This window comes from Aythya marila (genome assembly GCF_965140915.1).
Source record: "Aythya marila genome assembly, chromosome: 7".
NCBI lineage: Eukaryota > Metazoa > Chordata > Aves > Anseriformes > Anatidae > Aythya > Aythya marila.
This window is the reverse complement of record NC_139048.1, coordinates 14425640-14448199: the sequence shown is the minus strand read 5'-3', so window position 1 is coordinate 14448199 and position 22560 is coordinate 14425640. Positions and strand designations below refer to the sequence as shown.

The following is a 22560-nucleotide window of genomic DNA, read 5'->3' as shown; positions in this document are numbered from 1 at the left end:
CCAGGCAAAATGGCCCTCAGCTTTCTCGCCCCTCCACCTCCCTCCCGCCTACAACTCCCAGCGTGCCCCGCGCGCGGGGGGGCGGTATCCGTTAGCCCGTCGTGCGCGTTCGTTGGCCCGGTGCTCGTTCGAACCGACCAACGGCGGCGGGGCGCCTCCGCTCGCAGCCAATGACAGAGCGGGATCCAGGAAGGGGGCGGGCCCGCGGGTGCTGCGGCGGGCCAATGGGGAGGCGGGGCGGCAGGTATGAGCTGAAATGGCGGCGGGAGCGCCGGCAGCCGGCGGGCGGGGCGGCCGCAGGTAGGAGCAGGGGGGGGGGGGGGGGCAGAGCGGCCGCTGCTTTCGGGGTTTTTTTTCCTCAAATTTTTTACGTTTTGTTCCCCGTTTTGCTTCGTCCTGCGGGAAGGGCGGGCGGCAGCTGGCACGGACGGGAGACGAGAGGCGGTGTCCGTCCGTCTGTCGGTCTGTCCGTCCGTCTGTCTGCAGCCCCGGCTGCTGCGGGGTCAATGTCCTGAGGGCTTACAGGGTGTCCGGGCATGTATATAAGCGTTTAGGGGCGTATATAAGTGCCTAAAACGCCCAGGGGATGCGCCCCGTCTCTGCTCAGCATTGCCCAGCATCAGGACGGGAGGCTCCAGCTCCACACAAGCAGTGCTAACGCCGCCTTACCGAGCGCTGGGCAGGCTGCCGGAGAGATTTTGGGGGTCTTCTTCCCTGCAGATACCCAAAACCCGCCTGGGTGCCATCCTGTGCAACGTGCTGTAGGTGATCCTGCTGGGCAGGACCCTTCAGAGGGCTCTTCCCACATCAGCCCTCCTGTGAAATACACCTAAAACTCAACGAGTACATCTAGGGTTCAAGGAGTACATTTAAAGCCCAACGCAGTGCTTGTGTCACCCATCCCGTGTGGCAGGGGTGGCTGAGCGGGGAGGTGTCCAGCCCCCCGCCTGGATGCGGGCTGTCCTGGAAAAAAGCCTCTGGGCAGCGTCCCACAGCAGCTGGAGCACAGCTCACGTCGTAAACAGGCCCTGAGAGAGGGGACAATTGCCCTCTGTGTCCTGCTGCAGAGCGGAATATGTTCGCTGGAAGCCTGACTTCATGGCAAAAAGTCGAAGCGACTTGCTGAGGGTCACGGAGGAAGGGCTGGGCTGGCTGTGAAAGCCGAGCCCAAACACACGGCTGCTTTCATCCACAGGCAGGGAGCAGCTTATTCAGACGTTCCCTTCCCCGCAGCCCTCGCTCAAATTGGCGAGGCTCAGCCTTGCGTTTAATCCAGCCCTCGTAGCCACGCACCCCGACCCCGACACAAGGCCGCCTTGCCCTTGCAGTATTTCTGTATGTTTGCATGTGACACCCCCTCCTGTTCCCATCCAGGGCCTGGGATGGGCTCAGACAACGGGATCCTTGTTCTGCTGCACTTCAGTCGATTGTGTGTTTGTCTGAAGGGGGAGAGCGGCTTGCCCACATCTCCCAGAGCAGCGTCTGGGTCTCCTTGCCAGCCTACTCATCGCCTGGGCGCTGTGTGCGCATTCACATGCATATGGAAATGCCCCTGGGCTTCACCAGCGCTGCTGAAAGGTGCCTCGGTGCAGCCGGGATGCTGGAAGCTGAATCCCTTGTCCCAAAGGGCAGCGGGCTGCAGCGTGTGGGGCTTTCACAAGAGGCACAGGCAGACGGGAAGGAGACGGCAGGGTGGGAGCGATGGCTCGTGCTTAGTGCTCGCACCAAAGTCATGTTCCTCTTGGGAACATGTGGTGTAGAGCCTGGGCAGTGCTGAGGCCATGGGTACAAACACGGCTGCAGGGTCCCAGCCTCGCTCCCTGGCTCTTGGCCTTTCTCACCCCTGCGCTAGGTAATCACATAAAGCTATCTAGAGTTTCCTCGCAAATATTTTTTGCTGTTCAGAAACTGCAGATAGCGGGGAATGCGATAAGCTGCTTAAATAATTGCCTGCCAGCTGGCTAACAAAAACTTCTAATATGTTTGCTTTTGGCCTGTAAACCTCTAATAATTTGGAGTCCATCCAGAAACATCCTTTCTTCTCGAGCGGTAGCGTGGCAGCGCTGATTTTGCAGAGGCTGCGTGTTCTCGGGGGAGCCAGCATTGGTTTCCCGTTTTGTTTTAGCTGGAGTTCAGACAGGATGCTGGAATGACTCCTTGGGGCTTCCACACGGGCATTCTGCAGCCCTGCGAGCTGTGGAGGAGCGGGCTGCATCCAGCTTCTGACATCCTAGCCTGCCCCAAATCCCCCCTGGCAGGCTCCTGCTCTGCTGGGCTGGGGGAGTTGGTTTATTGGCGCAGCTCCTGCCTCTCTGTGCGCCTCGTAGCCCCGGCCAGATGTCAGCGGCTTACTGGAGGGCTGGCACGTATCCAGGTGAGCCTCGTCGCCGCTCCAGCTTGTGGGATTTTACACATCTGGAACCTGGGACGCGGCCCTTGCCCTGCTCCGTGGTGTCTGCGGGGGCTTTCTGGTGAGAAGGGCTTTGACATCCTGCGCTGGCTGTGGGAGGCAGCAGCCCTGGCAGGTCCCTGCCGTGGTGCCAAGTGGTCTGCTGAAAAACTCAGGTCTGCGGGGCGGTGTTCCCAAAGCAAATGGCACGTCAGGAAAGGGAAACAACAAAAGAGATGCAGCGTTGTGTCACGGTTATAGCTACACAGAGAAAGCTGCACCAGCTTCTGCTTGTACAAACCCTTCCCACCTGAGGTGGGAGCTGGCACTGGTCATGGGTGTTTTAAAGTGTATCAAAGCGACTTAACCTTTTTTTTTTTTTTTTTTTTTTTTTTTTTTTTTTTTTTAAACAAATTTGTGCAATTTAAATGCTGGAGGCATTAAAAGAACAATCAAGCTAATTTCAGCTCTTCCAAGGAGCAGCACCTGCAGCACGTGTGGGTACGTACCATGCTAGGTGGGCCTGGCTGGTGTTCACCCTCTGGTGACAGCCCCCAGCCCCAGGACCTGGTGACCTTCTCCAAGGCGGGCAGGATGCCTCCGGGCGATGGGAAGGGGCTGCAGGGGGCTCTCAGGCTGCCTCGGCTCGCTGCCCGCATCCCAGCACCCTGCACGATGTGTCTCGGACCCGCTGCTTTGTGCGCAGCCCCACGCCGCCCTCGTGCACAAGCTGGCTTTTCTCTAAACGTCTGCAGCGTGACCTGATTATTTCCCCCGTCCTTCCTCGCCCTCCTTTTTAACAGTGCCTTCAGAAAAGCTGGCGGAGTTGAGTTATCAGTCACGCTGACTGATAGCACTGCCTCTCCTCTTGGGATTCCTCCTCTCTTCCGTCCCTCCAGCATTCATTTCAGCTCTAGCCCTCTGAAGACGGGGTAGTGCCTTTGTTCTGTGTTTGTACAGCACGGAGCACAGCGGAGTCCCCAGCTGTGACTGAGGTTCCCGGTGCCCCAGCGATAAAAGTGAAAGGAGCAGTAATGAGGCGAGGCAGCTGCCGCCTGAAAAGGCTCCGTTTTGGTGCCGGCTTCACTGAAACCGTGATTGGATCTGAGGCTGCTCCTTTCGAGCTGCTTCCTGGAGGGGCTTACATTAAAATAAAGACATTTACAAACTTGGTGCCGCGTCGAGAGGCAGGAGGACGGGGTTGTTATTTATTTAAGGCTGCGCTAGGGCAGACGCACCAACTCGCAAATCCCTCATGCAAAATCGCGGGGTTTCGGTGTGTCTGCGGAGCCCTGGGCGCGCTGCGGGATCACCTGCTGGGTGAGGAGCGCTGTGATGAGCCTGCAGCTCCTCCGGGGTGCCTTTGAGTTTGTCTTCCCTTTCAGTTTGTCTCCTTTTAGGACCAGAAGGCATCCGGGTGCTCTGATGTTGTGCCGGCGGCCGATTGAAGTACTGCTTCGGCCACATCACGATCTTCCTGTGGACCTTCTGAAAAATGCCATAAAAGAATTCACTGAGGTCAAACTCGGAGAAAATCACACTGAAATGTAAATTTCCCAACGCTTCCCATGTACAAAGCTGTCTGGCCGCTGCAGCCTGGCTCGTACCGCGTTGCACTCCCAGCTTCTTCCAAGGCACACTCCCCAAAGCCCTTTTATCCCCCCAGGTAGGTCTGCCTGCCTCGGCTGCGCACCACAGATGTGCAGCTGATGTTGCCAAGGCCTTTGCTGAGGCAGGATTTGAATTTGTGGGTTGCAGCAGGGATGTGGACGGCCAATTTACCCGATGTCCGAAAGATGGCCGGGCGTCGCCTTAGTTGCAGGTTGTCCAGCACAGGCTGCTGGCGCATAATAGCAGCTTTGTTCCCCGCCTCCCTGCTGTTTAAATTGTATATTATTATCTGATTCCCGTAGCCAAAAGGCTGATTCGCTCCGTGTTAGCTGTTTGGGGGTGAAGAAAGCAAAGCAGCAATTAAAGCAGGCGGTGTCTGCTATTATGGCTCGCTCGGATTAAGTCTAGGAACAGCGGTCAAGGCTTGGCACCCGCTGTGCTGCGCGCTCTGCGCCCATCACAAAGGGCTCTTTGCCCTCACGGGCCTTACGAGCACAACCCGAGGCAGAAACCGTGGCGTGTTTTTCTTGACATTTCTCGGAGGAGAATCGGTCACCCCGGGAAGAGCTGCCGCGCTGAATGGGAGGGCTGAATGCGATCTTTGTTAGGCTGCCCTGCGAGAATGTCAGCCTGAAGTGCAGTCCTCAAAACACCCCGAACTGCGGAGTCACTTCTCATGGCCCCGCAGTCTGTTCCCTTTAGGGATCTTTTAATTTTTATTTATTTATTTTTTTTAATGTAGGAAATAATTTGTCTGCTCTTCCTTTTGTTCTGAAAGCGACTCCGCATAGCTCCACTCTGCTTCTTTCATCTCGTGGCGGAATCTGGGCTGGCTCCTCTCGGGCTCCGGAGCACGGCCTTCAGCCAGCCTCAGTAATTGATTCCTTACCCCGGCAGGGCGCGGGAGCGATGCTCCTGCTCCCTCCCCGGGGAACCACGAGCCTGCATCCATCCCGGCTCCCTTTGTGCTCAGCCAGCCGAAGAGGCTCTCGCTCCCCGCGCTCCCCGGCTGCTTATCGCGCCGCGCTCGCTGCTCGGCGGTAGCCTGCCTGTTTCTCAGCCCAAAGGTGTGGTTATTATACGGGGAGATTTTCCTCCATTATCTGCCTTATTCTCAGCAGCTCCTTAATCCCGTTACTCCTCCGTGGTGAGGCTGTGCTGTGGTGTGAGGGAGGTGTTCGCTTTTTGGTGACACCGTGCGAGGTGCACAAAATGGCACTGGGGATGATTGTGCCCACCCAATTCGGCACATCAGCAGCGTGCAGCTCTTCCCCAGCTAGGCAGACACGGCTAATGCTTGCCCCAGAGGTACCCCTTCCTTCCCTTTCCTGGCTCATGTTCTCTTTATGCTCTATTTCATGCTGCTTGCATCTGGTTCTGCCTTCACATGCGTGGAGTCGGAACAATTAAAAAAAAAACCTGCAAAAGCTGCTAAAACAGCAGGTCTCACCTAGCCGAACGCAAGCTTGCTTCCACGCGAGCTAATTTGCCTGCTTGCAAGGCTCCTACCCGCAGGTTCAGCCACCAGGTTTTGCCACTTAAAACCTCATTTTTGTCCTCGTTTCCAAGACATTTCCCCGGATGGGCTCTAGTTACCTTAGGGATTAATTGATCCATCACGATTTTGACCTCCTGCGCCATCCGCTCCCCATGAAATGATGGGGCTGTCATGCCTGAAGGCAGAAGGCCGGCGGTGACAGACAGCTTGCTTTGTGGCTCGCCCGGGATCACAGGCTTCGCTCCGGAAAGATGCGAGAATGGCAAGAAGCTCGGCACAATGTAGGGCCCATTTTTTTTAATCTGCTGTCTTAATCACAACCCTATTAGTACAAGGTTTTATTATTCATTGGGATTTGACTTTATTCATGGGATCAGAGAGGAAGCTACATGTATTTAGCCCTTTATTTTGCCTTTCGACGTGTCGGAAAGTGATCCGAGCTCACGGCGGCTAAAAATACATCTCCACTTGCGAGCTAAAGGACAAAAAATAGCGAAAAACCTCCCTGAATAACTGTTTGTCTCCCCTTTGCTGCTGTTACATAAACTGAGTGTAGGCAGAGTGCATCCATCTTCCTTTTTTAAGGGGAAAGCAGCAGATGGGGCACACGGCTCTCCGAAGGTTGTGGTGTGTGCGGCACCGAGGATTGGCAGGGTTATTGTGCGGGGAGCCGGTGGGGGCTTCAGAAACTGGGGGGCGTGCTCCGCATTTCCATTTTGATTAGCAATAACGGCACAAAGGCAAATTTTCCGTGCTAATAAAGTGACCTCTCAGAACGAAGTGGCTCCTCGCAGCGCCACAATGGGGGCGCACGGGGCTGGTCCCAGCTGCGGCGGGCGGAACGGGAGCGGGAGAGCGGCACATGGTGGCACAGCCATTGTGGCAAGCGGCAAGGGACGGGGCTGTTCCCAGCTCGCAGGCTGTGTTTAACCTTTGAAATGACCTAAAAGTGGGAGAGGCAGGGGCTGGGAGCGTCTCGAGCAAGGCTCCTGGGCACGGGGCTGTGCGGGTAGGGGACGTCGGTATTGTCCCGCTGGTGCCGCTGCTGGGAACGTGTTTGCACGGCTTTCCTCACGGCAAACCCGTAGGTTTGGGGCTGCTTTGTGGACCCCTCTTAGATACAGGTGGAGAGCACTTAATGCCCTCCGCTCCTGATTCAGAGCCCCGGTTTCCATGTAGGAGTTATTTGCCGTTAAACTCCAGCTACGCAGCCTTTGGCAAGAGACATGAATCAATTTGTCCAGCTTTTCTGTTCTGTTTTGTCTCTGCGTGAAGGCTGATGCCCAGTGTGTGCCAAGGGGGCCTTTCAGCCCCAATAATGCGCCCTTGTGTCTCGTAGCATGCGTGGGATTTGCATAGGCTGTGCTGGGACAGGCAGGTTTCTTTTGTTGCTGCAAACAAGGAGCAAGTTCTTTCCCCTGTCTCTGCTTCCTAATGCCTCTCCAAAAGCTCTCAGCACTCATGTAAGAAATTTACTTTTTTTCTATTTCTTTTCTCGCAGTAAACGTCGCTAAACCTTGAGCAGCCCGAACGCCGGCTGCGCAGAGGAGTCCCGCCGGTCAGCTCTAGCTGATGACATTGTTTGATTTCCTTCCTCCGAACCGAGCTGTCTGATGGCCGGGGGGCGCAGACCGTCCGTGCTGCTCCATGTAACCGCTGCGGGGTATTTGCAAATCCTCCCTGGGGGGAGACAGCGAGCGGGATCGCTGCTGGCGGGGTCTCTGGGCCTGTCCACCCGCTACTGACCCCGCTCGGGGGCTGCGGTGCCACGGGAGGAGGGGTGGTGGGGCTCAGGGCTGGCACTGCTGGTGTGTCACAGCCCCTCGTGATGACACGCGGGGATGGTCGGGTTGATGGACGGCCGCTTTTTGGCAGCGGGGATCGAGCCGATGCGTTTTCGGTCCTGATTTATGGCGTCGAACAAAGTGCTGAAAAACGCGCTGGGAGGTGCTGGGGAAAATGTGGCCCCCAGTTGGAGTCGGCAGCGTGCTCCCCAGGCCGCTGCGAGCGGTGCAGCTGGGAACCTTGCGGAGCTCTCCGAAACGCTGGCTGGCCTGGCAGCCTGCCGCGCCGTCTGCCTCGCAGACCTTCCTCCCCTCCAGCCTCCCGAAGGAGCCTCAGGCATCCGCGGGGAGCGCTGGCGGGGGGAGAAGGGTTTGGGGGGGTTCTCACGGCGCAAGTGCTGCTGAGCACCCGGTGTCCCGTGATTTCAGCGCATTTCTAACTCGAAGGAAAAAGCTGGTGGGACTGGAAATGTCAGCGAGTGAAAGCAGGCAGTGTGTGTGAGCCGGGCAGTGGGCAGCCTCCTGGGACAGGGAGGCTTTGCAGCCAAGTGGGGCATCGTGGCAGGAGCTTGTGACTGGGGATTCGTGACACCAATCCTCACTTTTACTTAAAAGAGGGAGAGGAGAGGCAAGGGAGGTGCCAGCCTCTGGGCACGGCTTCAGAAGTGTGCGAGCCTTTGAGAAAGTGGTGGGAAGGTGGTGATGAAAGACCTAGAGGTAGGTGGAAATCGGGCTGAGTTCAGCGTGAGCATGGTGAAGTGCTGATTAAACCGGGATCTCTTTGATAGCTTTATTTTTAGACATGGGCAATGTGCTTTGCCTAACCTCTGCCAGGGCTAAGTACCTGTTGCAGATAACCCTCGGCAGAGCAGCGTCTCGGGTGCATCCCTTTTCCCATGCCACGTGAAAAGCTGTCAAGCTGGAGAAGGTGGGTGGCAGCAGAGAACTGGGAGGTCAGATTAAAAACAGCCTGAAGAAAAGGCAAGAGAGACGTGGAGCTCCTGGGGCGAGTTCAGTGAAGGGCTGCTAAAATGGCTAAGGAATGGGGGCATCCCATATGGGGAAGGGCTGACGGAGCTGGCACGGAGAAGAGGAGGCTCAGGGGGACTGCTCAGTGTGTATCTGAACGGAGGGTGTCAAGGGGATGGGGCCAGGCTCTTCCCAGAGAGAAGATCCTACAGAACTGATCTCAAGTGGCTTGTCCTAGCACTGATGGGTTCACGCTTGCTCCAGGCTGGGAGTGCACAGCTGGGTAGTTACGGTGGCTGGTGGACAGCAAAAATGTTGGCAGCTTGTCACCTGGATCCCTAGCAGTACTGTGAGCCAGTGCTGTGACAAAATCATGGTCCTAAAAAGAGTCCCAGGGCAAGGCGACTTCCTATTTGTCGCTAGAAAGGTAGTGAGGTTGGGACAGCAACGGGAACTGCTGGGTGTGAGCTGGCCAGGAACATATTTAGATTGGGATTTAGAATTTCAGGCCACTGGGAGTGAATTTCTGGGAGGAAAGGAGGCAGCACCAAACTTATTTATGACCAAGAGTGGTAATTTGATGTAAAATGTTGGATGTCATTGCTGCCTGAGCTAGGAGGATGTGGATGCAGTGAGTTTCTTTGGTTGGGCGTTGTATTTGGCCATCACACCGTGGAGTGCCAGGCATGGCTGCGTTGTGCAAACAGCCCAGAAATGTTTTAGCTCCAAAGGGAAACGTAATCTCATGGTGCTGAACGCTCACCAAAGACAGACAGTGCTGGTGGTATAGACTGGTAGCTCCTGTGTCAGCAGATGTCTCCTCTGGGGCACACCAGCTGGCTGTACAAGTGATGAGTTGCTTTATTTTTTTCTCCTTCTCTTTTTTTTGTTTCCTAGTGATGCCATCTGCAACCTTGTCATTTGCAATGACTCCTCCCTCCGCAGCCAGCCCATCATCTTCAATCCTGACTTCTTCGTGGAAAAGCTGCGCCATGAGAAGCCGGAGGTGTTCACAGAGCTGGTTGTCAGCAACATCACCAGGCTCATCGACCTGCCTGGGGCAGAGCTGGCCCAGCTGATGGGAGAGGAAGACCCAAAGCTGCCTGGGGCAAACAGCACAGCTTCGGGATTCTTTCGTTCCTTGATGTCTTTGAAACGCAAAGGTGAGCATGATGTGACATCTGGCACCCACCTTCAGGGTGATGCTGACAGTTATCCTCTGTTACCCATAGTTTACATAACTCCCAGCAGAGACCTGTTCTTCTGAGCCTGATACTGCTGGTGGTGATCCCTGGGGATTCCAGCACAAACCACAGAGGTGTTTGTGTCCCTGCGTGCTCCTGGTGTGGATAGTGCAGAGCTGGAGAGGTGTGTCTGAACAAACTGCAGGTTCTTCCACGGCATGCCAAGGTGGCTTTGTCTCTGCATGCAGCGTGCTTGACTTTGTCTGTGGCAGTCCCTGCTCTGTTTTCCTTAGCTCGTTAGCTTTCTTCATGAGTGAGTATTAATAACTCTTCATGAGTATTAATAAAGGTTGAGAACATCAGGTTCTGTGAAGAACATTAATGTCCAGGTTTTCCAGTCCACTGACTTTACTTGGTGCCTGCTGTCTCCTTCAGTTGCTGTAAAAGCTGTCTTGAAGGTCTTTTCTGTACAGCTCAAATCTATAAAACAGGTAAGAGCCTCTCCAAATGCAGCTCCGATCCACATCTCAGTCCCAGCTGCCAGTGGCAAAGCTCTGCTGCCTGGCTCTGCTCAAGCCCAGGTTCAGCCTTGGGAGATCATGCTTCTGAGGCATGCCTCCTTGTCAGAAGTCTGAGCTTCGCTTTTGAGCAGCACAGTTGTGTTTGGATCCTCTCCCGTTCACTGGCTCGCGTTCCTGCTTGGTTTTGTTACATCTTACAGGGTGTTCGAGGTGTGTATGTGCCTTCTCCCACCTCTGCCCACGCTCCAAGGGGATGCTGGTTCTCCTTGTAGGTTCAGTGAAACCTCTCTCATCTAGACAAACTGCCTCCATCTGGGCACCTCTCACATCCTTCTGTCTGCCGTGGTTTCCTAGCTAGACCAACTGGCTGCTGGCAGAGAAGCTGTGGGTAGCTGCCTTCAAATGCTGGCAGCCTGGGGTTGGACATTTCTAATTCCTTTGAGCAGTTCTGCTACTGTGAGGATCTCTGAGAAGGGTACCACTGTGTCTGCGTATGGCCTCTTTTGTCTTTTTTTTTTTGTCCTTTGTATAGTTTCCATCTTGTTTTATCAGGACAAGCCCTGCAGCTCCATTGCTCAGGCCGAATTTTCTGGTGCTGACTTCTGCCCTGCACCCAGCGGGAGCGCTCACCCTGGGCTGGGCAGCACTGCAGGGGAAAATCAAGCATTGTAAATCAAGTACTTCAGCATACTTAGGTGAGAATTAGTGAGTATGGCCACGATCTGCCTTGCTGCTCCAGAATAACAGGTCTGTATGCTGCCCCCAGACTGCAGTTAGACTGTGCTCGTACCTGTGCTGCTCCTGCCCCTGTTCCAGGAGAGAGCAGGACACCTGATGGTCAGACACTCGTTACTTGGAGCAAGCAAGTACCTGAGCCGAATGGTTTTCTTAGGGCATGTGAAAACTTCCCTGATCTTGTCAAAACCTCCTAGCAGCGGTTTGTGAGCCTTCTCTAGCTTTTTTTAATTACCTGTACTCTGCTGGAGCACTGCTGGTGCCTACTTTCAGACCTGACGCCTCCTGCTCGCCCTCTCCCTCCAGGAGCTGTGCCTTTCCCCACTCAGAGCATGCCCTGGCCATGTGTCCCTGCAGCCACAGCTAGCAGATGTTTCCAAGCCTGCTGGCTGCGCTCCCAGGCTGCAGTGGCAGTGTCTCCCTCCATTGACAGCTCTGTCTGCGAACTCCCTGGCCAAACTCTGAGAAAAAAGGGAGTTTGTGCCTACGGAGAAAATCAATTTCGTGTACTGTGTGTTTCATCTTTGAGCTATCATTTGTTTTCCTTCGTGTTATAGACCAGCTAGAACAAACAGGTTTTATTTCTTCAAAGCCAGAGGCCAAGGACCATACTGCTCAGAGCTGATCAAACTGCAAATACGACTTCTTTGGGCATCAGGCAACTCAATCTCATGCTGCTGCTTAGCTTCAGAAGCAGTCGTGCCATAACATCTAAGCCTTTGTAACTCAGCATCCATTCTCCAGGCGCTTCTTTCAAGTTTCTTTGAGAATCAAATTCTCATTCAGATATCAGCTTCTGACTTCAAAAGTAAATCGAATCTGTCAGGCTTGTCTCAAGAAGATGTATTTTCCTCTCCTCTTCCTGGCCACTATTGATTCTATCTGTTGAATGTCTAATGAGTTTAGTTTTCTTCAAGGACAAGAACCTTTTTGCCAACTGTTCTCTCCCTTTGCACTCAAGCCTTTCAAATCCTACGTGTGGATCAGGAGGTCACATTGTCCTTTCTCCTGCAAGACTGGAGCATGTGCTTTATCAGAGGGAGGTCAGAAAGTTCTTGATTTAACGGGAGGCTGGAGTTCCTGGTGACTTACCAGGTATTTCAGAAGTCCTGGAAGAAAGTGGAACATTCTTTAGGCGGAATAAATTTAGTTGTGCAGGACGGCTGCTGGAGAAGTGCACGGTGTTAACCAGGTCGTTCCCACATGCTGTGAACATCAACACCACCGAACAGTAAGATCTGAAGTACAGCAGACCAAAGGCAAGTCACATCCCAATGTGCTATGAGGGGGAAAAAAAACAAGGCAAAGCTGGTGGGGGGAGAACTTCTGTCAGCCCAGCCAACGCGCTGCATGGATAGCTTGCCTGTCAGTTGCAACTACAAGCAGGAAAGTTCTCAGCCACAGAAAGCTGGGGTGGAAGCACCCAGCCAGCCCTTGGAAGTGGCCAGTGCTGCCAGGCTGGCGGTGGAGATGGGAGGAACATTCTTTTCTTTAATCTGCAGGCTCTTTGAGGCCTAAGCGTGAGGGCAGGACAAACCAGCTGTGTACCTGGGTGAAGTTCTCAGTGCCAGGCAGCACGTATGGTGTGTTCTGTGCAGCTCTTTGGCTGCCTGCAGCCAAAAACTTTGTGCATGGGAGGGAAGGAGTGGTGCACGGGGCTGTGGCTGCTCCTGGTGAAGCCTGTAGGAGTTAGCTGAGCTTTCAGAGGGACAGAGCCGGCTGTGTGCATCTGGTGGACAAAGCCTTTCACCAGCAAGACTCCATTTGTTAGAAAAAAAATATCCTGCTTGATAAACACTTACTGGGAAGTCCCCCTCTGGACAGAGCAGTTTTCTGCACTAGTTCAGCAAGTACCTGTCAGTTAAACGTGCTTCTCATCTAGTGCTTCCTCCCATGCAAGTCTCCTTCCTTTCAGCTCAGTTGCTGTTCTCTTCCTTTGGGGCTGGAGCCTGCCCCTACTGGAGCTGTGGAGCTGATCCGTGCCAGCTCCAGCAATCCTGGGGAGTGAGAGGAGCTGCTGGTGCTCCTTATGGAGCAGGGCCCAGCTCATTGCTTTGCTACTCTCCCTTTTTTCTAGTTCTTCCTTGCTCACCCTACTGATACTTTGCACTTTACTTGGGGCAGCTAATATTGAAAAGATTCACCAGATTTAGGAATTGTGGGGATTGCCCATCCCTGTAAAGGAGGCCAGCATGAGCCAGCTGGATCGTGCCTGTTCCCCTCTCCTGTAGTCTCATGGTTCTCTGCTCTGCTCCATGAGAAGTCACGGTGAGGATTCAGCTGGGCTTTGCTTCCCAAGTGTGGAGTTTGCCAATGTGTCAGGCACCTGGGCAGCCCAGGCTGTCACACCTACACTTCCCACGCTGCTGCTTCCATAGGGCCCAGGCTTGCGGATGATATGCCCTTTAAAACTGAAGCATCTGTTCTGGTGTTGTTTTCTTTTCAGGAGCTAGAGAATGTTTGCCTTAGCTGATAAAAACTGTAATTAAGCTGAGGTAAGAAGCAGGATGATGAAGCTCTTGTAAGTACAGCATGGTGAGATAAAGTGACTTAACTGGGAGTGCTTGTGAAATAACGCCTGGGGGGGGTCCTTGTGACCTTCACCCTTAGTATTTTGGGGCAGTGGTCTTTGCATGCTGAGATCCTGTTCTGTGGGGACCAATCTGTGACTGCTGTGCTCTGTGCTGCTTGAACATCTCATCTTTTGTTCCGCAGAGAAAGGGGTGGTGTTCGGCTCACCGCTGACGGAAGAAGGCATCGCGCAGGTCTCCCAGTTAATCGAGTATCTGCACAAAAGTGAGTGCTTCTGTTTTGCTCTCTTCCTGTCCCAAGGGGTATCTGGCCCACCTCAGGTCTCTGGTGCAGGCAGGGTGGAAAGCTCCGAGTTCTCCAGCAGCAGGAGTTGTGGGCAGGACTAGGTGCCTGTTCCCCAGAATTGCCTAGCAGATAAGCTGATTTATTTCGCCCTCTGCACGTATTCTTTTTGCTTATGGGAGTCAGCTTGAAGTCGTGGCTCTTAATACAGCTCACTGAGGTTTGCTGTCAAGCTCTGGAAAGAGAACTGGTGTAGTAAGAGGATGGGAATCAGCCTCTGAATAACTGGTAGCCTTTTTTCCTCCCCTCTGTTGAACAGATCTACGAGCAGAAGGTTTGTTTCGGGTGCCAGGCAACAGCATCAGGCAGCAGATGCTGAAGGATGCTCTGAACAGCGGTACAGATATTGACCTGGACTCTGGCGAGTTTCATTCCAACGATGTGGCCACCCTGCTTAAGATGTTCCTGGGTGAATTACCGGAGCCCCTGCTGACACACAAGCACTTCCATGCCCACCTCAAAATTGCAGGTGAGTGAGCAACAGAAGAGTGATGAGCAGAGGGGATGGAGCCAGCCTGCTAGGAAACTGGTAGTGATCAAGAGCTGCATGCTAGGCTGTGGGAGATCCTAAAATGCAAATCCTACATGCAGGGTAAGAAGGAATCTTCCTGCCATCTCCACCTGATGCTGGAAGGACTGGGGCTGAACACCCTAAGGAATCAGACCAGGCCTGCCTAGCCCAGCCTTCCTTCTCCAGCATAAGATGTCTTCAAGAGCAGAGCCTGCATGGGTTACCTGGGTCTCCATCTGTTTAAAACCTGGGGTTTCCTGAATTAGGGAGTACTTAAAAACCATTATTACTTAATGGCTAATATAACTTAATAACTGAGCATGTACATTATTGAACTACCTTGATTTTTGGGTGGTCCTATGTGGAGCCAGGAGCTGGACTCAGTGTTCCTTGTGGTCCTTGCCAAACCAGGGTATTCTGTGATTCTGCCTTATGTGAACAACCTCCATCGTGCCTTCAACTCATCAAAATTCTTAGCAACTGTGGGTTTTTTGGGGAGATTGAGATGTCAGGTGGGGAGTTTGGGAGCTGGGGAGGGATACAAAGGGCGAAGAGCTGTGCAGGAGTTCAAAGGAGACCTGCATGTGAAGAGGGAAGGGTAACTGGTTGCAACAAGCCTGCCGTCGGAGGGGGAATGCATGTCCTTCATGTTCAGCCCTGTGATTTGGCAGACTTGACGCTGTTTGATGAGAAGGGAAATAAGACCAGCACTCCGGACAAAGAGCGCCAAATTGAAGCCCTCCAGTTGCTCTTCTTGATCCTTCCTGCACCCAACCGCAGCCTACTCAAACTGCTGCTGGATTTGCTCTACCAGACCGCCAAGAAGCAGGACAAGAACAAGATGTCTGCCCACAATCTTGCCCTCATGTTCGCGCCCCACATCCTGTGGCCCAGAAATGTGAGCAGAACCTCGGTATCTGGTGGTGGGATCTTGCAAGGTAGAAAGCAGAGGCTTGTCAGGCCTACAGGGGAGGAACCAGGATGGGCAGGTTGTGCTGATACCATCAGTGGTGTGAGGGCTGGAGGCTGGGATGGTGAGGTGGTGCTGTCTGCCAGGACGCGGTCCTCGTGTTCAGTCCAGACCCACCGCAGGTTTCATTTTACAGTTGTTGTTTTGTCTTTTTTTCAGTAAAACTTAAAGCACAGCACAAACCTGCTGTTACGAGTAACAGCTCTGCACAAACCTTGCGGATATCTCTCTGCATGGTTGCTTGTGCTGTGGGTGCACTGTGTGGCCCCCAAGTTGTCTGGGTGGCTGAGGTGTATGGTGAGCTTTCCTCTCAGAGCAGTGTTGGCTCTCTGAGCTCTGCTCACTGGTGTGCTGTGAGCCCTGCCTGCCCCTCTCCTGCTGAGACACTGTCTGTGTCTGTACCCCAGAATCAACAAGGGCGGCAGCAGAGACAGTTCCTGCTTTCCTCCTGACAGCTGTGCCTTTGTGTCCCCTTGCCAGGTGACAGCAAATGACCTGCAAGAGAATATCACAAAGCTAAACAATGGAGTGACCTTCATGATCAAACACTCGCAGAAACTCTTCAAGGTAAGTGTGCTTTGGGGTCTTGCTCTCCGTGCACCTTCTGTGTGAGACTGAATGCCCCTTACCCCTGCCCCCTGGGATCTGTCTGGGTATATTCTGGGTGCTCTCTTCTGAAGTGAGAGCAGGATTCCTGCAAGAAGCTGTTCCTTTAGTGAGAGGGAGCCTTTGCTGGGCTTCAGGAGAAGGCAGCCAGCTGGGAGGTGGTCTTTGTGCCTTGGCAGGTCAGCAGCACGGTGCAGTGTAATACCACCCTCTGCTGGACACCCAGCACCTGCTTCCCGCCTGGGAAACCTGGCTCCTTGGGGCAGTTGGTGACCAGGCTCCCTCTGAGTTCTGAGAGGGAAGGGAAACTGAAGGGGCTTGTCCTGGATGAGTGCTGCCTAGAGCTGCATCCCTAATACAACGGGTCACTTTGTTGTGGACTTCTCTGCGAGTGGCAGTCAACCTGTTGGTGTTACAGGCACAGTCTGCAGTCTCGGGCATCTCAGCCTAGCCCAGAGTGGGATGCTGTGGTAGGACAGGACCGTGGGGCTGTCTGTAGGTCCTCCAAGGAGGTGTTTCTGCAACAGTTTCCTGACTTCCTGGTCACTGTAGGCATCTACCCTCTGCAGAGAGACTTCCCAGAGAAAGCTTCCCTTCTGCCCTCGTTGTCCAGCTCAGAGCTGGGGGCATTGCTTGGACAAAGCTTCCGTAGAACCCAGCTCTTGTTCTGTTTTCCTCTTGTGTTGGCTGCATGCATCAAGGGGAAACTGTGAGCAGGGACTCCACTGAGGATATGAAATCCCATTGTCTTGTTTGCCCTAAGCAGCAGTGTACATGTGTGGTGTGGTTGCAGAGCAGCTCTTTGTGGGGCTGCCCTTGCCCCACAGCCCAGCACACTAAACATACATATGGTATTTGCTCGTGGTTGCAGGCCCCAGCGTACATCCGGGAGTGTGCCAGGCTGCACTACCTGGGGTCCAGAGCCCACACATCCAAGGTAAGGCCAGCAGTTGTGCCCTCTGTGAAAGGGCAAAGGCTGTGGTGCTACAAAGGGGTCTTTGTGAGTGAAAGAGACTGAAAGCAAACCAAGTTGTGCAAGAGGATCTGCTAGAGAACAGGACGGAGGGAGCCATATGGTGTGGTAGAGCAGGCAACTGCATTAGGGAAATTGGGCAGAGTTGGAGCATCTGTTAATCAAAAGCACGGGGAACGCTACCAGCACCTCTTTAGCAGCAAACCTGCTCCCTGTGCCCAGTACGTGCAGCACCTGCTCCTTCACAGGGCTCTGCCTTCCAGACAGATGCATCTGCTGCCACGGCCAGGCTGCTCGGTAGAGGGGCTGGGATAAAGGCTACCTGCTGCCACTGGGACACGGGGTGGCTGCGCCTCTCCAGCAAGTGCTTCTGTCCCTGATAGCTGCAGGAGAGGGACAAGGTGTCGCCAGGAGCTGCACTGACTCTGCTCAGGCCTGGAAGGGCTCCTGCAGCTGGCATCCGGGAAGGGAGGGAAGAAGCAATGGGGTCACCTTTGTATTGCTGTCACCTCTTCCTGGCACGGGGCCTGCTGGTGCAGTGCTGCTGCAGAGGGGTAGGGAAAGCACAGCCCTGTGCGTTCACTGGGGTGAGGCAGCTCACGAGACTCTGCCCAGCCTGACTCAGATGGGTGGCTCACTTGGATTAAAGCATGGCAAGCGACTGCTGTCTCCTCTTTCCCAGGATGACCTGGATTTGCTCACATCTCCTGGCTCCAAGGAGCTGCAGCCCCTCAAGTCTCAGAAGCGAGGCCGCCTGGACTCCTGCCATCAGGAGGAGACCCAGCAGCGCACGGAGGCGGCTCTGAGGGAGCTCTTTCGCCATGTCCACAATATGCCTGACTCTGCAAAGAAGAAAAAGCTCATTCGGCAGGTAGCACGGGGAGGAAAGATCTCTTTGGGGTGTGCCTGTCAGCACAATTCTGCGTGTAGGACCTGCTTGAGAGCTACTCCTAGTCCTGGGCAGGCTGGGGAGATGGGTTCTGGGCTGTGTAAGGGGCAGTGTGACCTCTGTGAAGGCAGGGGAGGAGGAAGGCTATCCTGGATGTGGCTGACAGTGGAGCTTGCTGCACCAGGTTGTGCTGTGAGCTGCTTTTTGAGCCAGGGATATGCCAGCCAGCAGCTCCCCAGTCCTGATCATGGCCTTGTTGAGCTTCCTGCCTTGGGAAGGGAGAAGTTCCTTCCTCTTTTGCCTGCAGAGAGTGGGATGAACTGGTTTCAGGTGAGCATTCCCAGCCAACCTGCTGCTCCAGAGACTGGGTGACATGGCCAGCACCTGTCCTGGCTGCTGGCCTCCAGCTCCTTTTTGCTTCAACGGCTAACCTGGTAGTGAGCATAAAGCAGCCTTGCACCCAGGCTCCCTGTAGTCCTGTGTGGGAGGCGTAACCTTCCTTTTTCTTCTCCCAGCACCTACGAGCTGCTCCTCCATTTTGGGCTGTGGAAAAGCCAGGCAGAGGTTTAGCCAGAGGGCAGCATGCAGCAGCAAGGGGCTGGCTTAGCTGTGACAGTAACTGTACTAAGATGCTGCCCTCGTGTTTCCTCCTAGTTTAATAAGCATCCTTCAGCTCTCACTCCTGGCTCCGAAGCGGCCACACCCCCGGCACCACGACGTACCCGCTCGCGCTCCTTCAGCGGCCTCATTAAGGTAAAGGCAGCCTCTGAGCCCTGCTTTCTGCTCTGAGTTTCTGATGTTGCTCTCTGCTTTTGCCTTGCCCTGGCTTGAATGATGCCCTCGAAGGTAGGGACTGTTCAAAGTATTGGCTGCTAGAGAACACAGGTCCACTGAGGAGAGAAAAGGCAGCACGGTGAGAATAAGCCTTGCTAGTATAAAGCGTAATCATCCATGAGATGCTCTGCTGAAACACTTGGCTGTAGGAACTGTGCATCTTTCTGAGAGCTCGGTTGCTTCCTGAGATGAGATGAGGACCGACAGGGAGCTGGTCATGCAGTCTAGCTTGTTAGCATAGGTGTGAGCACACTGCGGGCTGCCCTGCAGCAGCATGTACCTGCTTCTGACAACCTGGGCTCCTGGCCAGCCCTTCTGTCGGCTCCCAGACTCTCTAGGACCAGGCAGGCTCAGCCTGGTGGCATGGTGTTTCAGGTGGTTCTGCTTTGCAGTCTTTGTTCCAGCCTGGCTTCCTGTTTTTTTTCCCAGCATCCAGCTGCTTATCTGCAATGCATCCTGCTCCTTCCTTTTCTTTTCCTCTCTGCACTCTAAGCCCTAGCCAACGGCCCTCTCTTCTTACGGCAGAGGAAGGTTTTGGGAACCCCAGTTATTGTGGAGAGGAAGAGCAGGGACACCACCCCGGAGCCCAAACGAGCCAGCAAAGAGAACATCCACCTGGTAAGAACTGCTCAAGTTGTGGAAGGGAGTTTGGATGCAACTCGGGCAGCCATCTGAGTGATCCGGGGGACTGCTCACTGTTCTCTGTTCAAGACAAGGTTTCCAAGTTTCTTCAGTGTGATCAGATAAGGCCTTGGGAAGCTGCTGTGGGGAGAGCAGTGCAGGGCTAACGAGGGCACCACCATGGCGTGGGTGGCAGCTCTGGGCCTCGCCTCTAGAGTTGTCCCTCTGGGTTTATCTGCACTGCTGCTCTGGGGCATCGCCTTGTGCCCACTTACTCCTCACATCCTCCCTCACACGTTGCACACAGCCAGCTGCCTGTGGGTAGGGCTGTCCCCTGAGCCAGAAAAGCCAAGAGTAGATTTGGGTGGCAGCTGCTCTCTGGTGGTACAGGTAGCTCCCAGAGAAGGCTGTGGATGATGCTTCATTTCCTCTCTCTGCTCCCATTCCCCTATCTCATCCAGTTACAGAAATGTGGATCTCCAGCTCACACGTCCCAAGCAAAACTGAAATCTTTGGAGGGCCGGAAAGAGGTGAGAGAGACAAATACACGTTTTTCCCGTGAGGGAAGAACCTGGCCTGCTGGGCTGTGTGCCTGAGGGGGATAATAGCGTGTCCCCCTCTTCCTGCATGGCGTTCTGTGTCTCAGGCTGTCGTTCTTTGCTCCAGGACTCCTGTAGGCGCATGCGAGCCCACCTGCTTTCCAAGGACTCCTCGTCCCTCTGAAGGGCTTCGCGCCGACGCACGGGTGGGGAGTGCCCGGCCTCGCAAGCTGTGAATACTGTGCTGCACTGAGCGGGGAGCCTGCAGCCCTTACCAACACTCCAGCGCCCGTGAAACCGGACCTTGGCAGAGGCTGCAGGGACTTGTTTCGTTCTGTACATAAATCGTATTTCGTTCTACTCTGGGGCAAACCACTATCTAACCAAAACCTGTGCAGCATGTCTGACCTACCGGCTCTGGGAAGAGCTGCTTACAAGGGGAGCCCTGTGCATTGTGGGGCCCTGTTTTACTCCCAGCTTTCTCTGCAATGCTGTGAGATCGTGTTCTTTGCTCTTTCTGCTCTGGGTGTTTAACGCACTGGCTTGGTTTCGCTTCCCTCCCTCTGTTAGCAGTGTGAGCAGCAGACTCCAGCCTTTACCCACATCCTGACATTTCACCGTGCCCCTCTGGAGCCGTGCCCTCTGTGCTTGCTGGGATCTCTGCTTCCTGCGGGGTCCCTCTGGCCTTGTCCCTGCAGGGCCGGAGCGCACAAATGATCCCGAGCACAGGAGGGGCCAGATTGAAGAGGAGAGGCTCATTTTCTCATCACTGTTTCACATTGAGGTGGAGGCAGCCCTTGCTCACTGCCTTCGTGTTTCTGCAGTGCCACGCTGCTGGCTCTGCCCGGTGAGCAAGGGGTGGCTCTGCTTCGTGTTCCCCAGGGAGGCTGAGAGGAGCAGGGCTTATTTTTGGGGACAGGAGGCTGGCAGAAGCTGTTGGGACAGGACAGCCTCTGGGTGGCTGGGGCAGGCAGTCTGGTGGTTGTCTGCAGAGCACAGCAGTGAGAGGTGTGGGAGGGCTCCAACTGTTTGTGATGTGCTGCAAATGGTGCCAAAGGCTTTGGCTCAGATATTTGGATGGCTGGTCAGGTGCCTGGCTGATTAGTCATTAAGTGGGGAGAAAGGGCTGGAGCCAGGTTGGGCTTTTTGCCCTGAGCTGCAGAAATGAGCTGACACCATCTAGATCCAGGATAACCCCCCCACCACAGCTGGCCGGTGTCAGCTGTGGGGTTATAAGCTGGAGTGCTCCAGTAAGCCAGTCCTGCCAAGTACCTGTCTGCAAGCTCTCTGGGAGGAGACACACAGGGTCACTGCTGTGAAATACAGATTTAATCAGTCAGGGAACCGTCTAAATGCTTCTCAGCCCTTCTTGGTGAAGCAAATAATCTTTGGAATCCAATTATAATTGTCTTCTAATCTTTAAGAACCAGCAGCCGGCAGGAGTTAGAGCTCTGTCCTTGACAGCTCTCCCAGACAACTGGTGGCAGGAGGTGTGAACATCGGGATGCAAGCAGGGACTTCAGTCTGAATGACTAGAGCTGTCAGAGGGGGCTGTTGGAGCCCTGAGCAGCTTAGCTGGAGTTATTCATGGGTTTGTACTCAGATTTTTATTTTTTTTAAAGAGCTACAAAGCCACATGCCTCATGCTGCAATGTCTAGAGGGATGTTGCTGGTGTTTTATCGGGGTGCCTGTCCCCAGCCTGACCCCGGAGTGGAGCAGCTGCCTTGAGAACGTAGGGGTTAGTGGGGCTGTAGGTGTGGGATTGTGAGTTGCTGGTGTTAGGAGCCTCTGTCACAGCAAGGAAAGAGCTCTGGTTCTTCAGGGACTGGGCAGGCAAGGATGCTGTCAGGAAAGGCAGAGGCTGTTTGCTGTGGTAGCCGTACGTGCTGTTCGGATGTGTCTGTAATCGTTCCCTCCAGAGGCTCAGGCTGTCTTTGTGCTCCTCTCCGAAGGGCACGGTGTGTTTGGCTGAGCCAAAGCCCTGCTCCTGCAGCCCCCAGCAGCGCTCTGTTAGCAGAGACCATAAAGGCAGTCGTGGGGTGAAGCTTTTATTCACCCCACCCCTCCTCTCCCCCTTGTCCTGGGCACATTTGGCCGTATTTGTTTCTGAGGACGTTGGCTTGGCAAAGCAATCTTGCTCCTAAAGCTAAATACACCGCTCCTGTACAGAGGGGAGGGAAGTAGCTCCCCTCTTCAGTGCCACCCCTCACGGATAGCTCCAGCTCAGAGCCTGCTGGCTTCTGGCACAGCTGAGACCTGCTTAGCCCTGAGATAAACTATCCCTGGTGCATCAGCCAAGCCTTCTGCCCGCCTTGGATGCCTTCCCTTGCAAAGGGCTGGGCGCAGCCTGCAGACGGGGCCGTCCCCAGGAGGCTCAGAACAGAAGGTGCTGGGGTCAGAGCCCTGCCTTTAGCCTGTGCTGAGCACGAGGTGGCTGGCAGGGCCCTGGCCTCGAGGCCCCTTGGTTGTAGCAGCCCCACTGCTCGCACTGCCCAACAGCCGGGGGGGTTTTGTCGTGTCTGGATGCGCCCCATCTGTCTGCCCCGCGCCGTGGTGCCTCACAAGGATGCTTCCTCCCAGAGCAGCCACTAACCGTTCCCAGAGTCTGTCATTTCCAAAGTACTTGTAATCTTTCTTCTTATTTATACATGCCGTGTGCGTTCCCTTTCAGACTGCTGCCTTTCGGTGTGTTCATGTGAAAACCCCATATTAAATGCTTTTATTTTTAATGGTTTTGTTGAGTGGCTTAAGCGGTTTCTCTGGGACCGTGAGGACCTGGCGGTGCCTCCGCCTTCAAAAGGCAGGCAGTGTCTGCTCAGAAACCCCCTCGCTGCTGTCCCTGGAGTGCGGAGACGCCGCCTGCCTGCAGCTCTGTGCCCCCCTGGCACTGGTGTTTGTTCCCCAGGCGGGATGTGAGCGCGATGCAGGGTGCCCGGGCAGACCGTCCTCCCCTGGAGGTTGAAAGTTGGGCCTCTTCCTTTCCTGTCTTCCCCCCTGCTGTCATCCAGGGTGATGGGAAATCAGGTTTACAAAGAGCACTTTATATAAATA

The 22560-nt window shown here is 54.5% G+C and overlaps 1 protein-coding gene across 1 annotated transcript; it reads left to right on the top strand.

Moving 5' to 3' along the window:
• Positions 1-224: 224 nt before the first annotated feature.
• On the top strand, positions 225-22197 carry ARHGAP19 (Rho GTPase activating protein 19; the record flags this gene model as incomplete). Its single annotated transcript, XM_082764387.1, is given in 13 exon segments — positions 225-251; positions 254-300; positions 9149-9414; positions 13407-13487; positions 13825-14034; positions 14748-14974; positions 15527-15613; positions 16524-16589; positions 17308-17496; positions 18169-18267; positions 18874-18966; positions 19431-19499; positions 19636-22197. Coding segments are annotated over 13 exon segments (1518 nt in total). The 3' UTR covers positions 19693-22197.
• Between the last annotated feature and the right edge of the window lie 363 nt (positions 22198-22560).